The 17,549-nt window shown below is 43.6% G+C and overlaps 1 protein-coding gene across 8 annotated transcripts in view; it reads right to left on the reverse strand.

The window, feature by feature from the left end:
- CHD5 (chromodomain helicase DNA binding protein 5) overlaps window positions 1-17,549 on the reverse strand; it is a 2,731,226-nt gene that overhangs the window by 2,071,581 nt on the left and 642,096 nt on the right. For all 8 annotated transcript variants that reach the window (XM_069610277.1, XM_069610279.1, XM_069610280.1 and 5 more), the window contains one exon: window positions 12,276-12,400. In XM_069610277.1, coding sequence (XP_069466378.1) covers window positions 12,276-12,400 — 125 coding nt within the window. The remainder of the gene's footprint in view (window positions 1-12,275; window positions 12,401-17,549) is intronic.

A 17,549-nucleotide genomic window follows, 5' to 3' on the forward strand; every position in this document is an offset into this window, starting at 1 on the left:
CTTGCTAATTGGTGAAAAGGAGCAGCAGGCAGGAAGGAAGGCACCAGGTGGGTGGGGCTTAGGCCAGGTGACCTAGATCCACTTGCACCTGCTCCCCATCTGCTAAGGAAAAGAAGCTGGAGGGCTCCTTAAGTAGGGAAACAGAGCAGCAAGCAGGAAGGCACCAGGTGGGCGTGGCTTGCTAAGTGGTAAAAAAGAAGGATTGACCGCCACAAACACACCTTCGGTGGATCAATTACTTCATAGCATCCAAAGAGCCCATAAGGTGCCAGAGCATCCTTGGAAGAGAGCAGGAAGGGATATAAGAGCTTGGCAGATCTACAGAGAAGAGCCAATCCAGATTGGGGTCCAGACACATTGGTATGGTTGTCGAGCAAACACCTACACAGATGGGTACATATAGGAAAGTTTTCTCCCAGATTCCTTGGTTCTTACCCCATCCCAGCTTAAACCAACCTAGTGGCCTATAAACTCAGACTACCAAAGTGTCTGCAGAGGGTTCACCCTGTCTTCCAAACGTGCCTTCTTAAGGAATATATTTTGGATCCTTACCAAAGAAGGAAGAAGAGATTTGTGACCAAAGCCCTTGAAGAGCCTAAAGAATATGAAGTTTCATGGATTGTTGACTCTAGGTACCGAAAGGGTTTATTACAGTACCATATCCATTGGAAAGGTTATTCGACTTCTGAGCGAACATGGGAACCCAAGAATCATGTTCATGCACCCCAACTATTACAGCGATACCATCGACTGTATCCAGCAAAACCAGGGGGGTGCCTGGAGGAAGAGGGCATACTGTCATGCGCCCGCAGTGGCGCATTTGGCAATGTTGGAGGCATCAATACAGAGCTGTACGATACGTTGCAATTGGTCATAGTGACAGTCTAGACTTCATCCAAGATGGCCACCCGACGTCACTCTATCAACACAGTATGCGGTCTACGTAGTGCGTTGTATCTGTCTTCCTTCTGGGTATTCGCTGCTGCTCTCTGCAGATTCCAGGCTTCCAGCATTGCTTCCTTTTTCGATTCCTCTACCTTCTGCTTCAGTTGTGCTCTTTTCTGCCTTCACCTTCAACTTATTCCTTTTCTTTCGGATCCTTTTTTCTATCTTATTTTCACGGCAAGCCGTGTTTGCCTTGCAGTTACCTCTCCTCCTGTCCCGGCTCACCGTTTCTTCTTCGCTCCTTTCCGCTTCTATGCTACAGTTTGTAGTTACTTTTCTGTACTTCTGTACAACCTTTTACCATTCTGGTATTCGTTCTGTTACTTTGTTCCATCTGTGCGCTTCTGCTTGTCTACCTAACTACGGTTACTTCTTCCTGTTCACCCATAGCTTCTGTAACTTCATTAGAGAACTCCTCACTTACTGGCTGTTCACAAACTTTAGACTTTAATTCACAGAGTGGAACTACAACTACAGTGCATCTCCAAATCTCAAGGATTATTCATCAGCAGGGTCTTTTGGTGCCAGCAAGCTTTTTCCCTGCAAGTTGCGGTTGGCTCCCTGGGTTCCCTTTGGCTAGCACTTCAGATCCGGCCAAAGTGGCCTCCGTGGGAGCCAGACCTTACCTTCACATCAAGAAGAAAAAGAAGCTTGAGAAGGTGAAAGAGCCACAGAGGCTACGACACCAGACATCATCCAAGACTCTAAACCACTCTTTAGAAGACAGAGGTGAGAAAGGGTCATGGGAGGGTACACCTGAATCATCCAAGCAAGTCAGTTCTTCATTACAGTCATTCTCCTTCTTCTGTCTTTTGACACAATTCTCATATTCACACTCCTCCTTCAGCACAATCCTTCTCCTTAATCACAGTTTTCTTTTATCACAGTACTTCTCCATCATCATAGTCTTTCTCCTTCATCATTTTGAATCGCATTCATAATTTTCGTTCTCCTTCATCACAGTCCTTCACCTTCATTACAGTACTTCTCCTTTAACAGTCTTGTTTCACAATACTTCTCCGTTAGCACAGCACTACTTCTTGTCATAGACTTTTTTTTATTATAATGATGCTTCATCACAGTTCTTCTCCTTCATCACAGTTCTTCATCATAATTCTTCTCCTTCATCAAATGGCTTCTTCATTGTCAGTTCTACTCCGTAATCATAGTTTGTGGGCAACATTCCTTCTCTTTCATCACAGTAATGTGTCATAGTGAATGTTCTTTGTCATTCTTTCAACTTTGTTGCAGTCCTTGCACTTTCCTTCTTCTTTGTCAGTCTTTCACCTTCATCACTTCTTTGCCTTTGCCACAGTGCTTGTCCTTTATCAATACTTCTCCTTCGTAACAGTTGCTCATCATAGATATTTTCTGTGTCAGTCCTTCATCCCAGCACTTCTTCATCCATCCCTAGGCAAAGTGCTTAGCCTTCATCACTGACATTCTCATTTGTTACATGCCTTTGTCACATCCTTCTCCATTGTCAGAGTCCTTTTTTTTTTACCACAGTCTTTCTTCTTCAGAGTACTTCTCCTTTACCATATTTCTTCTACTTTGCCACAGTCACTCCAAATTCATCATAGATCTTTGCCATATTCCTTCTTCAACCCTACAGTCCTCCTTCATCAAGTCCTTCAGCTAAATTAAAGTGCCTTGCAACTGTCCTCGGCCAAAGTTCTCCTTCATCAAAGTCTTTCTTCATCACATTCCTCCTTTGTTACAGTCCTTCTCTATCATCACAGTTTTTCTCCTTCGTCAAATATATTTGTCATGGTCCTTCTCCCGCATCATAATCCTCTGCTTCATCACAGTTCTTCTCCTTCATCACATTCCTTTGTCATAATCCTCATTCATCACAGTCTTGCATTGCCACAGTTACCCTCCTTCAGCAAAGTCATCCTTTGAAAAATTAATTCTCCTTCATCAGAGCTCTTTCCCTGCAACACAGACTTTTGTCATAGTCCTCTTTCGTTACAGACCTACACTTTCTTCTCAGATCATCATCACAGTCCTTCTTATTATCAGTTCTTACCCCTTGTCCCAGTCCTTCTCTTTCATCACAGTCCTTGTCTTTCATCCCAGTCCTTCTCCTTTCTCAGCGTCCTTTTCCTTTATTAGTCCTTCTCCTTCTTCAGGTCTCATACCGCTGATCTATCTTACCGGCTCCATAATTCTTTTACCTAATACACACTCCTCCTTCATCATAGTCCTTCTCCCTAACAACAATCCTTTTTTGTCACATTTAGTCTGCTTTGGTATAGTCCTCCTTCATCACAGTCATTCTCCTTCATCACAACGCCCACCTTCCTGACAATACTTAATCACAGACCTTCATCTTAATAAAAGTACTTCATTTTTACCATGGTCCTTCATCAAGTACTTCTTCATTGTAGTCATACTCCTTTCTCACAGCATTTCCCTTTCATCATAGTCCTTCGCCTTAGTCAGAGTCGTTCTCCATTATCATAGTTCTCCCCCTACATCACAGGTGTTATCCTACATCACTTTCCTTCTCCTTCATCACAGTCCTTTATCACAGTCCCTCTTTCTCATCACAGCCCTTCTTCATTTTCAGTCCTTCTCTTTTGTCATGGTCATTGTTATTTGTCATTTCTTCTCCTTGTTCAGTCATTATTTGTCTCATTTCCTTCTTCTTCATTAGTCCTTCATCACAGTCCTTCGCCTACATTACTGCTTTGTTAATGTGATGCTGGAAATACTTTGGAGGGACAGGGCCTCCTCGTCCTTGTCCCACTACTTCCCTGTTGGTGTTTTTATGTGTGTTCTTCTGCAACAGGAGTCCTGTCTGGACCTCTGTCAGTGCAGCTCTTCATCTTCATGATTTGGTAAAAAATATCCATGGGCTACCCTATGGCACCCATGGGTAGGGGTACCCCTTGGTACTCCCAGTGTGTGTTTTGGGCACCCGTGTGTTGCCCACAGACCAGGGTATGGGCTGGTGGCAGCTACATGCTAACTCTGCAGTGCCTCTGGGTTTCCTCCATTTTTGGATACCAAGGTCCTGCCATATGAATCAATGGATTCCCGAAGAAAGTCCCGACGACCACTGTAAGCCACATGGCTTTCTGCTGTTCCCTCTTGTGTCTCAAAGTCCTGAGAAACCCTGGCTCTGTTTCCCCTTCCTCTGATTGGATGTTGGGTGGAAGAACTGTATATGGCTCTGGGGTTGCCCCTGCTAGACTGGTGGGAGACTTCACTGGGACTGTTTGTTTTGGATACAATTTAGGGGTGGGACCTCATTGAATGGACAGTGGAGTCAATTCACATTCTGTGCTGTGGGTCTCTGGCTTTGGTTGTGTGTCACAATGCCTGTGGTCTGCCTGAGCCAGCCCTGTCTGAATCTGAAGTGAATGCAGGGTGTGTCTGAAAGGCTGGGAGTTGCCCCTAATACACATCTACTATTTTGAGTGCGTTGTTTTGGGTGAATGACCTGAATGATTGTGAGCCTGATTGGGTGCTGCATGGTGAATGCACTAGTGTGTGATTGGCTGACTGAGCCTAGCTCAGCCTAAGTGAATGGGGGGATTTGTGTATATAGGAAGACCCCCCACTTACCTCTGTGTCAGAAGCTTGGGATCCTCCTTTGTCAGAAGCTTGGAATCGTCCTGTGTCAGAATCTTGGAGTTTTCCCAGAGGCATATGTGGACATTCCATTGTGGGTAGCTTGGGGATTCACTGTACCTAGGCACCAGCCTGCATCACTTCCATTGAGTTTCAGCCTTTGTTGCTCATCCATTGCTACCATTTGAGAGAATTGGCTGGAGTGCCTCTGTGAATCTACCCCAATCATATTGTGGGTAGTATCACATACACTCTCCTCCAGTCATTACAGTCACAGTCCTTGTATTTTGACAGTCCTTCTTCCTCATCATAGTTCTTCATCTTTGTCCTTCCTTCATCAAAGTTCTTTGCCACAGTACTTTTCCTTCATTAACAGTCCTTCTTCATCGTAATCCTTCTCATAGTCTATTTCCTTCATCATAGTCCTTCTCGTTCATTTCAGAGCCCTTTGTCACAGTTTCTTTCCTTCTTCACAGTCATTTCCCTGCATCACAGTCTTCCATTTCACCACAGTCCTTCCTCATCGTCCTAGTCCTTCATTGGCAGTCCTTCTCCTGTATCATAATTCTTTGTTGAAGTCCTTCTCTACCTTCACAGTCCTTTGTCACAGTTCTTTCTTTTGTCACAGTGCTTGTCTTCATCATTTCATCTCCTTCATCACAGTCTTTCCTTGCATCACTCCTCCTTCATTAGACATACATCATAGTCCTTTCCTTCAATACTCGTTTGGCAAAGCCCTTCTCCCATGCCACAGTCCTTCTCATTTGCCACAGTGCGTATTCTATTCCATCTCTTTTCCTTCATCAAAGTCCTTCATAGTCTCACTCCTTCATCAGTCATTCATCACAGTCCTTCTATTTCATCAGTCCTGTGTCACAGTCCTTTCCGTATGTCACAGTCCTTCTGTTTAGGCACAGTTATAGTTTGTAATGGTATTTCTCTTGCATCAGAGTCCTAGTTTGTCACAGTCCTTCTCCTTCATCAAAGTCCAATTCTTACATACTTATTCTTCTTCATTTCTTCTCATTCACCACAGTCCTTCTCCATCATCAGTCCATGTCATCATAATAGTTCTCCTTCATGACAGTCCTTCTTTGTCATACTCCATCTTTATCAACATCATTTTGTCTTGTCATAGTCATTCTCCTTTTTCAGAGCCCTTTGCCAGAGTTCTTATACTTCTCCTTCATTAAGATTTTTCTTCATCACAGTAATTCTCCATTGCCACAGTTCTTCATCACACTCCTCTTTCATCACTGTCCTACACATTCCTCACAATCCTTCAACATAATCCTTCTCCTTCCTCCCAGATCTTCCTCACTCCATTTTCTTCATCACATTCTGTTTCCATTGTCGCAGTCCTTTATCACGGTTTTCCCGTTTGCAATATTCCTTCATCACAGTCCTCTTTCATCTTCAATCTTTTTCTCTATCACAGTCCTTCTCCTTCATCACAGTCCTTCTTCACAGACTTCCTCCTTCCCCATAGTCCTTCTCCTTAGGCACAGCCTTCCTTTGTAATATTCTTCACGCTAATCCTAATCTGACTGTCTGGGGCACAGACTCTCAGTGAGTCATGGTCTTACTCTCTCTGCCCCCCTGTATCCATTCATCTACCATTTCTTTTTTCTCTTCCACATGCCTACTTTCTCCATTGCCCACTTTCTCTCTGCCCTTTTTCTATTGCTTTTAATCGATTTATGACATCACCATCATCATCAATATATCCATCATCATCCATTTATTGTGCAGCAAAATACATTATATAACACTATACAATATCACCACAGAAATATACAACAACAATATAATGGGTACACCACAATCCATTAAGTAGACTATAACCGTATAATTATACTAAGACACTTGAAAAACAACACATTCCTAGCATGTAGGGAAATCTAGTTATCCAGGGCACTACTGCAGTGAGAAAGCAGGCCATTATTTCCATAATTTTCTCATCCTTAGAGTATGAACTTTATTCCACTGCTTCCATACACGTTTTAAAATTGTTTGGTAAAATGAGGGATATGCACCTTCTGTCCCTCTGTGGGAAAATGCAGACACAGGAGTAAGATGTGCACGACAGACTCAGTGGTCTTGTTATCACATTTAGAGAGTCAATCCCTAGGTGTTGTGCCGTCCTTATCAGTTAGATAGCCCAGCTGAAGGCAAACAATATAAACTACATAGATGTATCCCTGGCCTCCTTTTGTATAATTGAGACCACATAAGACTTCATCACCCATATATCCTTATGTTTCGAACATTATGACAGCTTGGAGATTTTATCTGGATTACCCAGCATTGCAGCACTTGCTACATTCCAGAATCCCTCTCTCACTTCCTTAAGGGAATCACTAGTATTTGAAGTTAGACCCTTCCACAGGTTTCCCATGCTCAATGCATACAACACTTTCTGTAGCCCGGGCTAGCCACAGGATCTTCAAACAATCAGATATCTAAGTTTCAAATGTCTTTCAATGTACATCACCTTCTGGGTCACCCGTTAGGCTTAATATGCAGTTGGTAAGGGAGCTATATGGTCAGCAATAGGGCACACTCTGGTATCTAAACTCAGGGGTCAAGTTGAAGCTCCCTTTGATGATGAGAAGAGGCTTTGAGGAAAGGAATTTGTATCCACATTCACTGTAGCACATTGTGTACAGCAAAAGATCTCGGCAATAAACATTGCACCAGAGACAGACATCATTGATAGACATCAAGAGCCTGTGCAAGGGAAGTGCCCTGATCTTCCTTTTGAAACAAAGCGGCTAGTCTGCAGACATGCCCAATTTATTCCATCTACTTTCTACCTGTCGCACATAACCTTCCTTTATTATCAAAGTCGATACCCAAGTAGTCAAAGTGAGATATCCCACAAAAACTCCTCTTCTGCAATTTCGCTGGGTCAATCAACATTGCCTTTGTTTTGCACATGTAAATGACAAACCTCTTGGAAACTCAGTAATTACAAAGGTTTTCTAGTAGTTTATGCACTGCTATTCATGTGCGGGTTAGTATTATGTCATTGTCTACAAATTGGAGCAGAATGTCCTCGCCTCCCACCGTGGGCACATCCGGTTGCAGGCCAACCAGAAACTCCTACATAATTCCAGAAAACGCTAAATATGGTGGGAGCCAGCACACTTGCCTGTCTGACACACACCCCTACACACGATTGCCACTTCAGTTTTAGATTGAGGCCATTATCTGATTCTTGCCACATTACCATCATGAAGGGCCACACGTATATTCATGTACACTTCCCTCAAGTCTGCCCACCTCAGCGACTCCCACAAAAACTCCTATTTGCATAGTCAAAAGCCACTTTCAGATCTCCATATATGTTGCTCGCTCATTGCCTTTATTTCACTGGGAGAAAAGGCTGGAAAACAATTAAAGACTGGAGAGATTGTAAATTGGCTGAATTCTGAAAGCATAAAATGCAGTTTAATGTATGCGAATGTTGCTCTCTTATGCTAAATCAATACCCCCCCTCAATCTTGTATATGGATCTGTTTTTAATATTTGTACTTTTTGCAGCTTGGGGCCACGCTTGGGTGGAGGATTTCATGTGTGCTTGGAAATTCCATTCTGTCATTAAGCATGAGACTTGCAAGCAAGGGCTGATTATAGCAGCAGATTCAGTTGTCTTAGAGGTAAATGGTAATGCATGAATGCTGCTCAAATATTTCTCAGCCTTAAAGGCATATGTGGCCGTCACACTATTGGATCTTCCTTTCATCAGTTATAACTAACATATTTACATGAATAGTGATGCTCTTTGCATGGGCATAACTGGAAAACGTGTAATGGGAATATTATGATATTTCGACAAGCAATACCTATCAAGCAGTACATGTCTTCAAATACTTAGCATGCATTTCTGTATTTAATTTCTGTATTTAATTTCGAAGTGGTACAGCCCAATATTTAGTCCCTGTATTAAAAGGATCGGTATATTGTTAAAGATTGCACCGTTCCAATGCACATTGTTTACAACATGGTTAATTGAATGTGTATTGTAATATTGATGATACCATGGTAGATAGTACAGAGATCAAAAGTATATTATGGACCGTTGAACCAGGCTATTTAAGCTGCAGGCTTTGTCTCAGCTGCTGGTTTAAAATGTTAGAAGTATTCAACTAGCCAGAAGAGGCTAACAGCTCACCTAATATCAGTGACATGATCACCTATACTTCATCTTGTATTTTCTTTCAGCTATGCCCATTTTTTATGGGATCAACACAAATGCATGCCTATAAACGTAAAATGCAACGAAAAAAATATTGGCTTTACTAATGGTTGTTGCTCTTGGGGACAAGTAACTTTCTACAAAAACGCTGCTATTGTCACAGCAATTGGTGCTTTTTCCCACACTTATTGGGCCACTTAAACTTGGATCACTGCGGTGTAAACTACTTGTGCAATTAAATGTGGGAGATGCATTTGAAAATAGTTGTGTACAAACATTGTAAGTTACGAGCTGGCTAGTGTTCACCAGCATCCACATTTTGCTTTCAGCTTTGATAATCAACTGAGCTAACTAAAATAACGATGCATTTGATGGACATAGCTGGTTTTGTGAACTGTTCGTCGGTTGCATTACTAAGAGTGTGCAATTTACGAATGTGTAAGTTATTACTTTTTTCAGGTGTTAGCTAACTTGACATCAGGAGATGAAACTATGTGAACTGGTCCTTATGTGTGTATTAAGGAATTGCCTGTGGCTGATATTGATATTGATATTTTATTTCTATTGCGCTCGTACACAAGTGTTTCAGAACATGACAAGGCAAGGGAGAGAAACAGGGGAGAACAAAACAACGATCTTACAAGGCCCAGTGACATTGAAAATGTGCACGTGCATGGGAGAAGGGGGGGGAGTGCATGGAAGGGGGTGAAGTGGAGAGTGTGGAGCAAAGGAGAAATAAATAATAATAAATAAATAATAAAGGCAACAAAAAGTGGTAGTGCAGCCAGCAATTGGCAAGTGCTGGGTTTAAGGCAGCAGACAGGGTAGGTCTGATAAGTGCAGGAAGAAAAAAGGGGAGGGGGACAGTATGGGTACAGATACAGACCCCAGTGCAAGGGGTAGCCTGGAGGCAGTGCGGGAGGATGGCAAAGTGAGCAGGTACTTGGGCCCAGAGGACAGAGGATGGCCAGGTGCACGGTGCCAAGTGAGAACAGATCAGCAGGGGAGAGGGGGAGCGAAGGTAGAAGCAAAGAGGAAGGTCTTGAGGTGCTTCCGGAACCAGAGATAGTTCTCCTCAAGTTTTAGAGTGGCAGGGAAGCTGTTCCAGAGGGAGGCCCCAGCTGAAGACAGAGATCTACCCCCAGCTTGTTTCTTTGAAAAACGACTGACCCTGAGGGAGTTAGAGGTAGAGGAGCGAAGAGCTCGAGAGGGGAGGTAATTGCGGAGGGATAGTTGAAGGTATTTTGGACCCATGCCCCAGAAAGCCTTGTGGACAATGCAGAGGGTTTTGAATGTAATCCTTGCATTCTCTGGGAGCCAATGGAGAGATTTCAGAGCTGTAGAGATACGATCCCTGGGCATGAGGCCAAGAACAAGTCTTGCAGTCCTGTTCTGGATTAGTTGCAGAGGGCAGAGAGTAGAGGCAGGTAGATTTAGAAAGAGGTTGTTACAATAGTCCAACCTAGAGAGAACCAGAGCTTGGGAGACCTTGAGCTTCTGGGGAAGGAGAGGAAAGGCAGAGTATCTCTGAGGAGGTGCAGTAGGAAGTTTTACTTTTTAGAGACATCAGAGGTGTGGGTGGAGAAGGAAAGTGTGGAGTCAAAGATGACTGTGAGGTTCTTAGACTCGCAGGTGGGGGTAGGAGGAGGGCCAAGGGAGGCCGGCCAGGGAGTGAGGGGAAAGGATGGTGAAGGTGTGCCGATGAGGAGGATCTCCGTCTTGCTGGCATTCAGACAAAGATCATTGGCGGCACACCCATCTTGAATGGCAGTTAGGCAATCAGAAATGAGAGAGGGAGAGGATGTGGCCGAGTGCAGCCAGAAAATGAGTTGAATGTCGTCAGCATAGCACTGGAAATTTTAGCAGAAAAGGGCAATGCAGTGGGCGAGAGTTGCCAGGTATTGGTTGAAAAGCCAGGGCGAGAGGTTAGACCCCTGGAGAACACCACACGTAGAGAGGAAGATAGATGATAGGAAGGACCCAAGTTGGAACTCGGAGGGTCGATCAGAGAGGAAAGAGGTCCGCCAGGCCAGAGCCTGACCAGTGATACCTAGGTTATCATGGAGATGGTTGAGCAGGATGATATGGTTGACCGTGTTGATGGCAGAAGAGAGAAATACAGCCGTCAAACCAGAATTATAGGCCAGATGAAGTCAGGATGCATGAGGGGGGCTAAATAAGTAGCTGTATTACCCTGCAGCCACAGGCAATATTGTTATTGTTACCCAGCCATTGAAAAATAAAGTAATGGCTGCTGAGCATAGGGTGCTCTGTGGCCTGAGGGTGTAAGTCCATTTTTCATATCTGTGCCACAGGACTAGCAGAGGTGGCTGGGTGAGGAGAAAGGACTGGTGGGCGGTGAGAGGAGTGCAAAGGTACACAGGAGAGGTATTTGGAACATGGAGCGGATGGGGAAAGATTGGGAGAGGATAGATACTGCTTGCACGGTGGCGCCCAAAATCCTGATAGCCACCACGATCGATGGCTACATCGTCAAGTATTGGCCAAGGTCCTGAATCCTGATTGGCTCCCAGGATTCGCAAGTTCATTTGATTTATCCTGGCTTTCTTTCTTTACGCAAAAGTATATATCGGATGACTTATTCATAGTTTCTGTCTATACATTTATTGTTTAGTGTTCAACAAGCTGCTTCAAAAAATATATTTTTTTCTTCCAAACGAGTTCTATAAACAATGAATAAAAAAAATAAATAAAATAAAGACATAACTCTGGTTGATTATCTAGATTCAATTCTAATGCAGGCATTTGACTGACAAATTAATAATAAAAGTAGTTGCATGAAAAAGCATGGTGAACCCTCTCTCGAACTGTATAATTGGTAGGCTGTAAATCTATTTGTGTTTGGTAATGCCCAATCAGAGTGGGATTAAAGATAATAAGATAATAAGTAATCTCACTCCTTCCAAGTGAGTGTGCAAATGTGTCAAACTGCCAATTTCTCATCCACCCGCCATTCATGTCAGGAGATCCACAGGCCACCAGAGAAGAAATGACTCCATTGTCCCTCAATGGCATCCTCCTTAGGGTGGGAGAGCATTACTTGGGCACCCACTCCTCTCAGTTCTTATCTGCCCCATTGTAACAATTTGGTATTCAGAGCTGTCAGACACTGAGGGTGGGGTCTTATTTGCATGGAGCATGCCACAAATGCCGACAGTGCCCTGCCTGTCTGGTGTCTATCCACCGTCGGAGCACAGTGAAAGACAGAGGTTACCAGGAGAAGGAATTTCTCTCTTGGCTGGGGCCTCAAGCCGTCCCTGATGAGCTACCACAATGGGTAATCTTTACCTCCAGAAGGCAGCAATGCTTACGCCTGGACAGTGGGGATTACCTTTTTACATAACATGGCTCAATGATCTGAGCGTGGTTTGGGTTTGGGTAGAGCCAAGTGAATAGGAAATTGGCAAGGACAACAATTGCAACTCTGCAGAGTCTGATTTTAGGGGTAGGTTACAAGCAATACTCTTGCCTATGTGGTGAGGGTTTTTAAACATAACAAAAAAACACAGAATAAAAAGTGGCTTACAGAGGATCCTTTTTTCCTTTTATTGGCCATTCCTCCAAAACGGAATTTTAGGCTGGCCATCTTTTTTCCTCTTGGTTTCTTCTTCACCTCCTTGGAGCATTTGTTTTTCTTCTTGATGCCCGGGCCTGGAATGGAAAGAAAGACTTGCTTACAAGGCTGAAGAAAATATATTTAACAAACACTCCTTGTGAGATATACTGTATGTTCTATCTAACTACAAAATGTGAAAGTAATATCCCAGAGGGGAGCACAAGTGTGTCAGACACAAGTTCAGGACAATGACAAAAGTTCTAAACCCAAAACAATTGTAAGAATAGGGTTGTGTGGCAAGGGGCAGGCCAATTCCAAAATGTTAATTAAAGGCTTACTGAAATCTAGTGATGAAGAGACATGGAAACGGCAGCGTTGTAGACATTTGGGATAATCATGTTTGTGAGTACATTTTGTGTGGAAGGGGATTTGGCATAAACCGGTTATTGATCTTAACTGTAAAAATATCAATTACATTTGAAGCGTGGCCTGCTTTTCTGGAGCAACTGAGAGCATAGTGGAGGATCACTGGAATGAAAGGGTTGCTAGCTAGAGATCAACAGTTCACAAGTGTATGGAATTGGAAATTAGCCTAGTGACAGTGTCTCACTTGGAGGGGCCAAGGTGGGTGGGGGGGTCAAGAAACTGAGGAAACCATTTGATGCCAAACCAAAAAACACTTATTGACAAAAGTTGCAATAAATTCACGCTCTTAAATGATTCATTTCGAGTTCCTTCACAAGGTTATGTAGACAAGCTATTGTATCTCTAATGTGGGAAGTGCAAGAATATGCATTAGGAATAGGTCCGTTGGTAATAACTTGTATCCCAAACCATTGTACGCTATGAACATCTTTGCTTTGAAAAAGCACCACTAATGGCCTCATTTTGCTCGAAGAGGAGAATCCAGCACAGAGTGCCCTACCTCTTCCACCTCCACGGTGCGAAGCCTCCCTGGTAAATTCTTGTAAATATCTGCATGCTGAGTAAACAGGAATACAGGCATACCTGCCTAACCAAAAACAAAGAGGTGATGGCTGGAAGGTTTAGAATGAATCTTAACCACTGGCATTGCTCTGGGCACCCTCCAGACCATCGTTCTTCGCCTGGCAAGCTATTACAGAAGGGAAAAGACCATATGCAAATCAGGCTTGGTCCCACCCCAAAAGGGGCAGTCCAGCCCGAACTACTAGGTCACATCCCTTCTGCACGAGACCACAAGCATCCCCAAACATGTTTCTGCCTTGTGGGGCCTCATCAGTGAGGAGTAGCTTGGGTCTCTAGGCCCAGCAGGCACGGGACCCACGTCTGGGCATACCCGTCCCACTCGGGGTGACAAAGCAAAAACAAAGAGGTGATGGGTGGAAGGTTTAGAATTCATCTTAACCACTGGCATTGCTCTGGGCACCCTCCAGACCATCGTTCTTCGCCTGCCAAGCCATTACAGAAGGGGAAAGACCATATGCAAATCAGGCTTGGTCCCACCCCAAAAGGGGCAGTCCAGCCCGAACTGCTAGGTCACATCCCTTCTGCACGAGACCACAAGCATCCCCAAACATGTTTCGGCCTTGTTGGGCCTCATCAGTGAGGAGTAGCTTGGGTCTCTAGGCCCAGCAAGCACCTTCCCATCACTTTTGTGGTCACAGTTTGTCTCACTATGTGAGAGAGGGTATGCCCAGACGTGGGTCCCTTGCTTGCTGCGCCATAGGGAACCAAGCTGCACCTCACTGAGGAGGCCCAACAAGGCCGAAACATGTCTGGGGTTGCTTGTGTTTCCCTGCAGAGGGGACCTGGCCTAGCAGTTCGGGCTGGGCTGCTACCATTGGTGACAGTACCAGACTGATTTGCATATGGCTGGACCCCTTTTGCAATGGTGCAGACGGGCTAAAAAACGGTGGTGTGGAAGGTTGCCCAGAGCAACGCCAGTGGTACAGATTCATTCAAAACCTTCCACCCATCACTTTTGTGGTCGTACCTGCCTAACCTCCAAGTTTTCCTCTGAGACTCTGGGTTTTTAGCCATTTCTCCGGGTCTCCAGGGAAGACCCTGGAGTCTCCGGGTTTTTGGGTCCTGTCAAATCCTCCATCCGATTGGCTACTGGCAGCAGTCTTTTGCAGCCAATCGGATGGAGGATTGGACGGGACCCAGAAACGGCGCAAATGCAGTATTACTGCATTTATTTTGCTTAAACTTTAATTCTTTTTGGCCAGTTTGACTTATGTTTTTATCGCCTTAAATTGAAGGGCGACCAAAACATAAGGCAAACTGGCCAAAAAGAATGAAAGCTGAAACAACAAAAAAAACGTGGAATACTGCTTTCAATGATTGAAAGCAGTATTCCTTCAGCTTCCATTCTTTTTGGCCAGTTTGCCAGGGCTCAAGTTGAGCGTACACGGGGGTGGATGGAGTCCACCCACTTTTTTCAGAGGGTGGACTCGGTCCCACCCCAGCTAAAATTAGAAACATTGAAGGTTCTCTTTGAATTCATGAATTAGCCGACCTCAGGGATTGAACACCAGCCATCAGGTTTGCAGGCTGAACACCTCACCACCGCACCATATAACCTCATGAAAAATAACAAACTAAGGTGAAATGTCCAATTTCGGTACTGCAAGTTCCAGGGAAAACCTTTGTATTGGTTTTTGGAGTTTAAAACATGCACATATGTTAACGTTTTCAAAAACATTATTTGAAGAAAATATCCTTTCTTGGTTTTATGTGTGTATTGCTTTTATGGAAGGTGAATGCCATTCGTCCTATGCAATTTGGGTGCTTATGCATTACCTTGGACATTCACATTTAGTGCATTCCACTGTAAAGTGCAAACTGCAAAAGTGTTTCTAATGAAGGCTACAACCGCCGAGTTTACCTTTTTGACAGGTGGGCGGGCTGTGTGCAAATGGGCGGAGCCTTTTGTGACTGTGGGCGGGGCATACATCATAGGGTTTTTGATTTTCAAAAGTAGGCAGGTATGAATACACGTTAAGCCTGGGTTCCCATGCCTGTTTACTCCCCCATGTGGTAAATCTGACTGGTTCTCTGCCATGCACACATGCGCATAAAGCAAAGACCTGCCATGGTAGTGCAGTGAAAAAACATGGCTGCCGCCATTGCTGCATGCGCATCCCAACAGGCTGTGTCTGCTATTAGTGAGCGTTAAAAATCAGAGTGAGTCCATAGAGATCCCGGCCTCTCCCTGCAGGCATAGTAGTAGCGATGACAAGGGAGCCTCTGGACAGTGCCATGTATGCATAGTTGGGGAGTGCCTCTTCGACTCGGAACTATTACCCCAGGATGTCATCCTCAGGCTCCATTCTGCTCACTTGTTGCTCATCGGACACTGAAACTGTGCAGGGTTTCAACTGATTTTAAAAATTGGAGTGCGGGCAGCAGCGTTTTAAAAAGGTTAAAAAAGCACATGTAGTCTTACAAAACTGAAGTAGAAATAGCTCATTATGGGGCATATTTGCCACTGAATTTCCTTTCCACAATGTTACAAATGTAACACAGATGTGATTTTAACATGTGCAAAAAAAATGATCACAGTACGTCGTCAGTCCTCCGCTCCCAATTAACAAACACATTTATTCTGTAAAATGTAGTCTTCGTTTACAGGGAAACCAACTGCCCACTATGTACCAGAATGCAATTTTCGTTTAAATACATCCCATGGCTTGAACATGGTGTTTTTTTTAGTTTTAGCTAGTGGGTGGCATTTAAGTGCCACCCATAGCTCAAAACTATTGCATTGGAGTTCAAATAGGAGAGAGATGGAGTGAGGAGCAACAAACAGCTTGTCCTTTAGTTATTTACCCACCCAGTGACTGCCCATGTCCATACTAATCCCAAACCCATTCCCACCCACTACCTGCCCCTCCTTGCCCAAAACACATCCTCCTCAGATCTCTTTGAGCTAGCTCTATGAAGCCGTAACACAAAACTTTGGCCAGCTAGTATTATTTCTAAGCAGTCTGCTCAGAGTTAATGACTTGATTGCTGCCACAAAGTCACTATTTATATTTGTTCCTTGCCCCATCTATTGAAAACAAGAATTGAAAAAAGCCAGGCGTGTAAGCATGTGTTTGCGCATTAGATAGGCATGTGCTAACCAGGCCCCTGAAGAACGCTCTGAAAAATCCTGTAATTGTCACCTGAATCGGAATATGCACTAACTAGGCCAATCTTTGAAGCGAACTCATGTCTCCCTGATTAGTTGGAATACAAGAGGGTTCCATCATCTTCTAAATAACTTTAACCCAAGCCTTGACAATATTGATATAGCCACATTTCAAGAAACATGGCTCACTACTGTCCCAACTTGGGATAAATATAATATACATTTGAATCTAGCCGAAAAATTAAATCATGGGAGACCAACTTCAGGGCTCCTTATAGCTGTCAAACAAGATCCGTTATTTAAATCTGAAAATTGGTCATTTCCGAATCCCTTTTCCCAGATGATAAAGCTTAAAGTTGCCAATACATCGTACGCCTTGATAAATGTATATTGGAACCCTGCTGGTATTTCCGACCATATATTCATGAGAGACATGAATTCTCTAATGGATCTAGTGTGTCTTGATAAGACTGTTATTTATGTAATCATAACAGGAGATTTAAACCTGCATTGCTTCGATCCAAACAAGCACAGTAACAGACTGACACTATGGAACCATTTCATTGAAACACATAATTTTCAAATGTTAAATGGTTCATTTGCAGACGACATGCCGCCTCAAACAACGTGGTATAGAGGTAACACCTCGGCAATAATTGATTACATTTACGTGAACCAAATCTCTCATTTCAGAAGTCTTCAATTTTAAAATAAATCCTACAACTTTGAGTGACCACAACAGCATTTCAATTCATTGGAATGTAACAGAACTGGTAAATAATCCCATAGTTAAAAGCACCTTAGACGTCATAACAGTTAACCCTGGAGGTAATAGACTATGTTGGAATGAAACATCTTTGAAAAGATTTAATCAATTTTACTCAAGGCAACTGACTAATACGAATGCAGATCAGCATCAACAAATTTCTTATCATGACTCAATGCAATTATTCCAACACAAAATAAATAAATCTAAGGTAGCCAAGACACAAACCTTACATGTATTTGATAAGGAAGTGGAAGCCGCAAAAAGAACGCTTCGTTCAAAAAAACGCCAAGCCTTGAGACTCATGTTAAACATAAGATACATGATCTTAAATCAGTTAAGGACAAAGTACAAGAACTGG

The sequence above is a fragment of the Ambystoma mexicanum genome, chromosome 8, assembly GCF_040938575.1.
Source record: "Ambystoma mexicanum isolate Mex_15411 chromosome 8, UKY_AmexF1_1, whole genome shotgun sequence".
NCBI lineage: Eukaryota > Metazoa > Chordata > Amphibia > Caudata > Ambystomatidae > Ambystoma > Ambystoma mexicanum.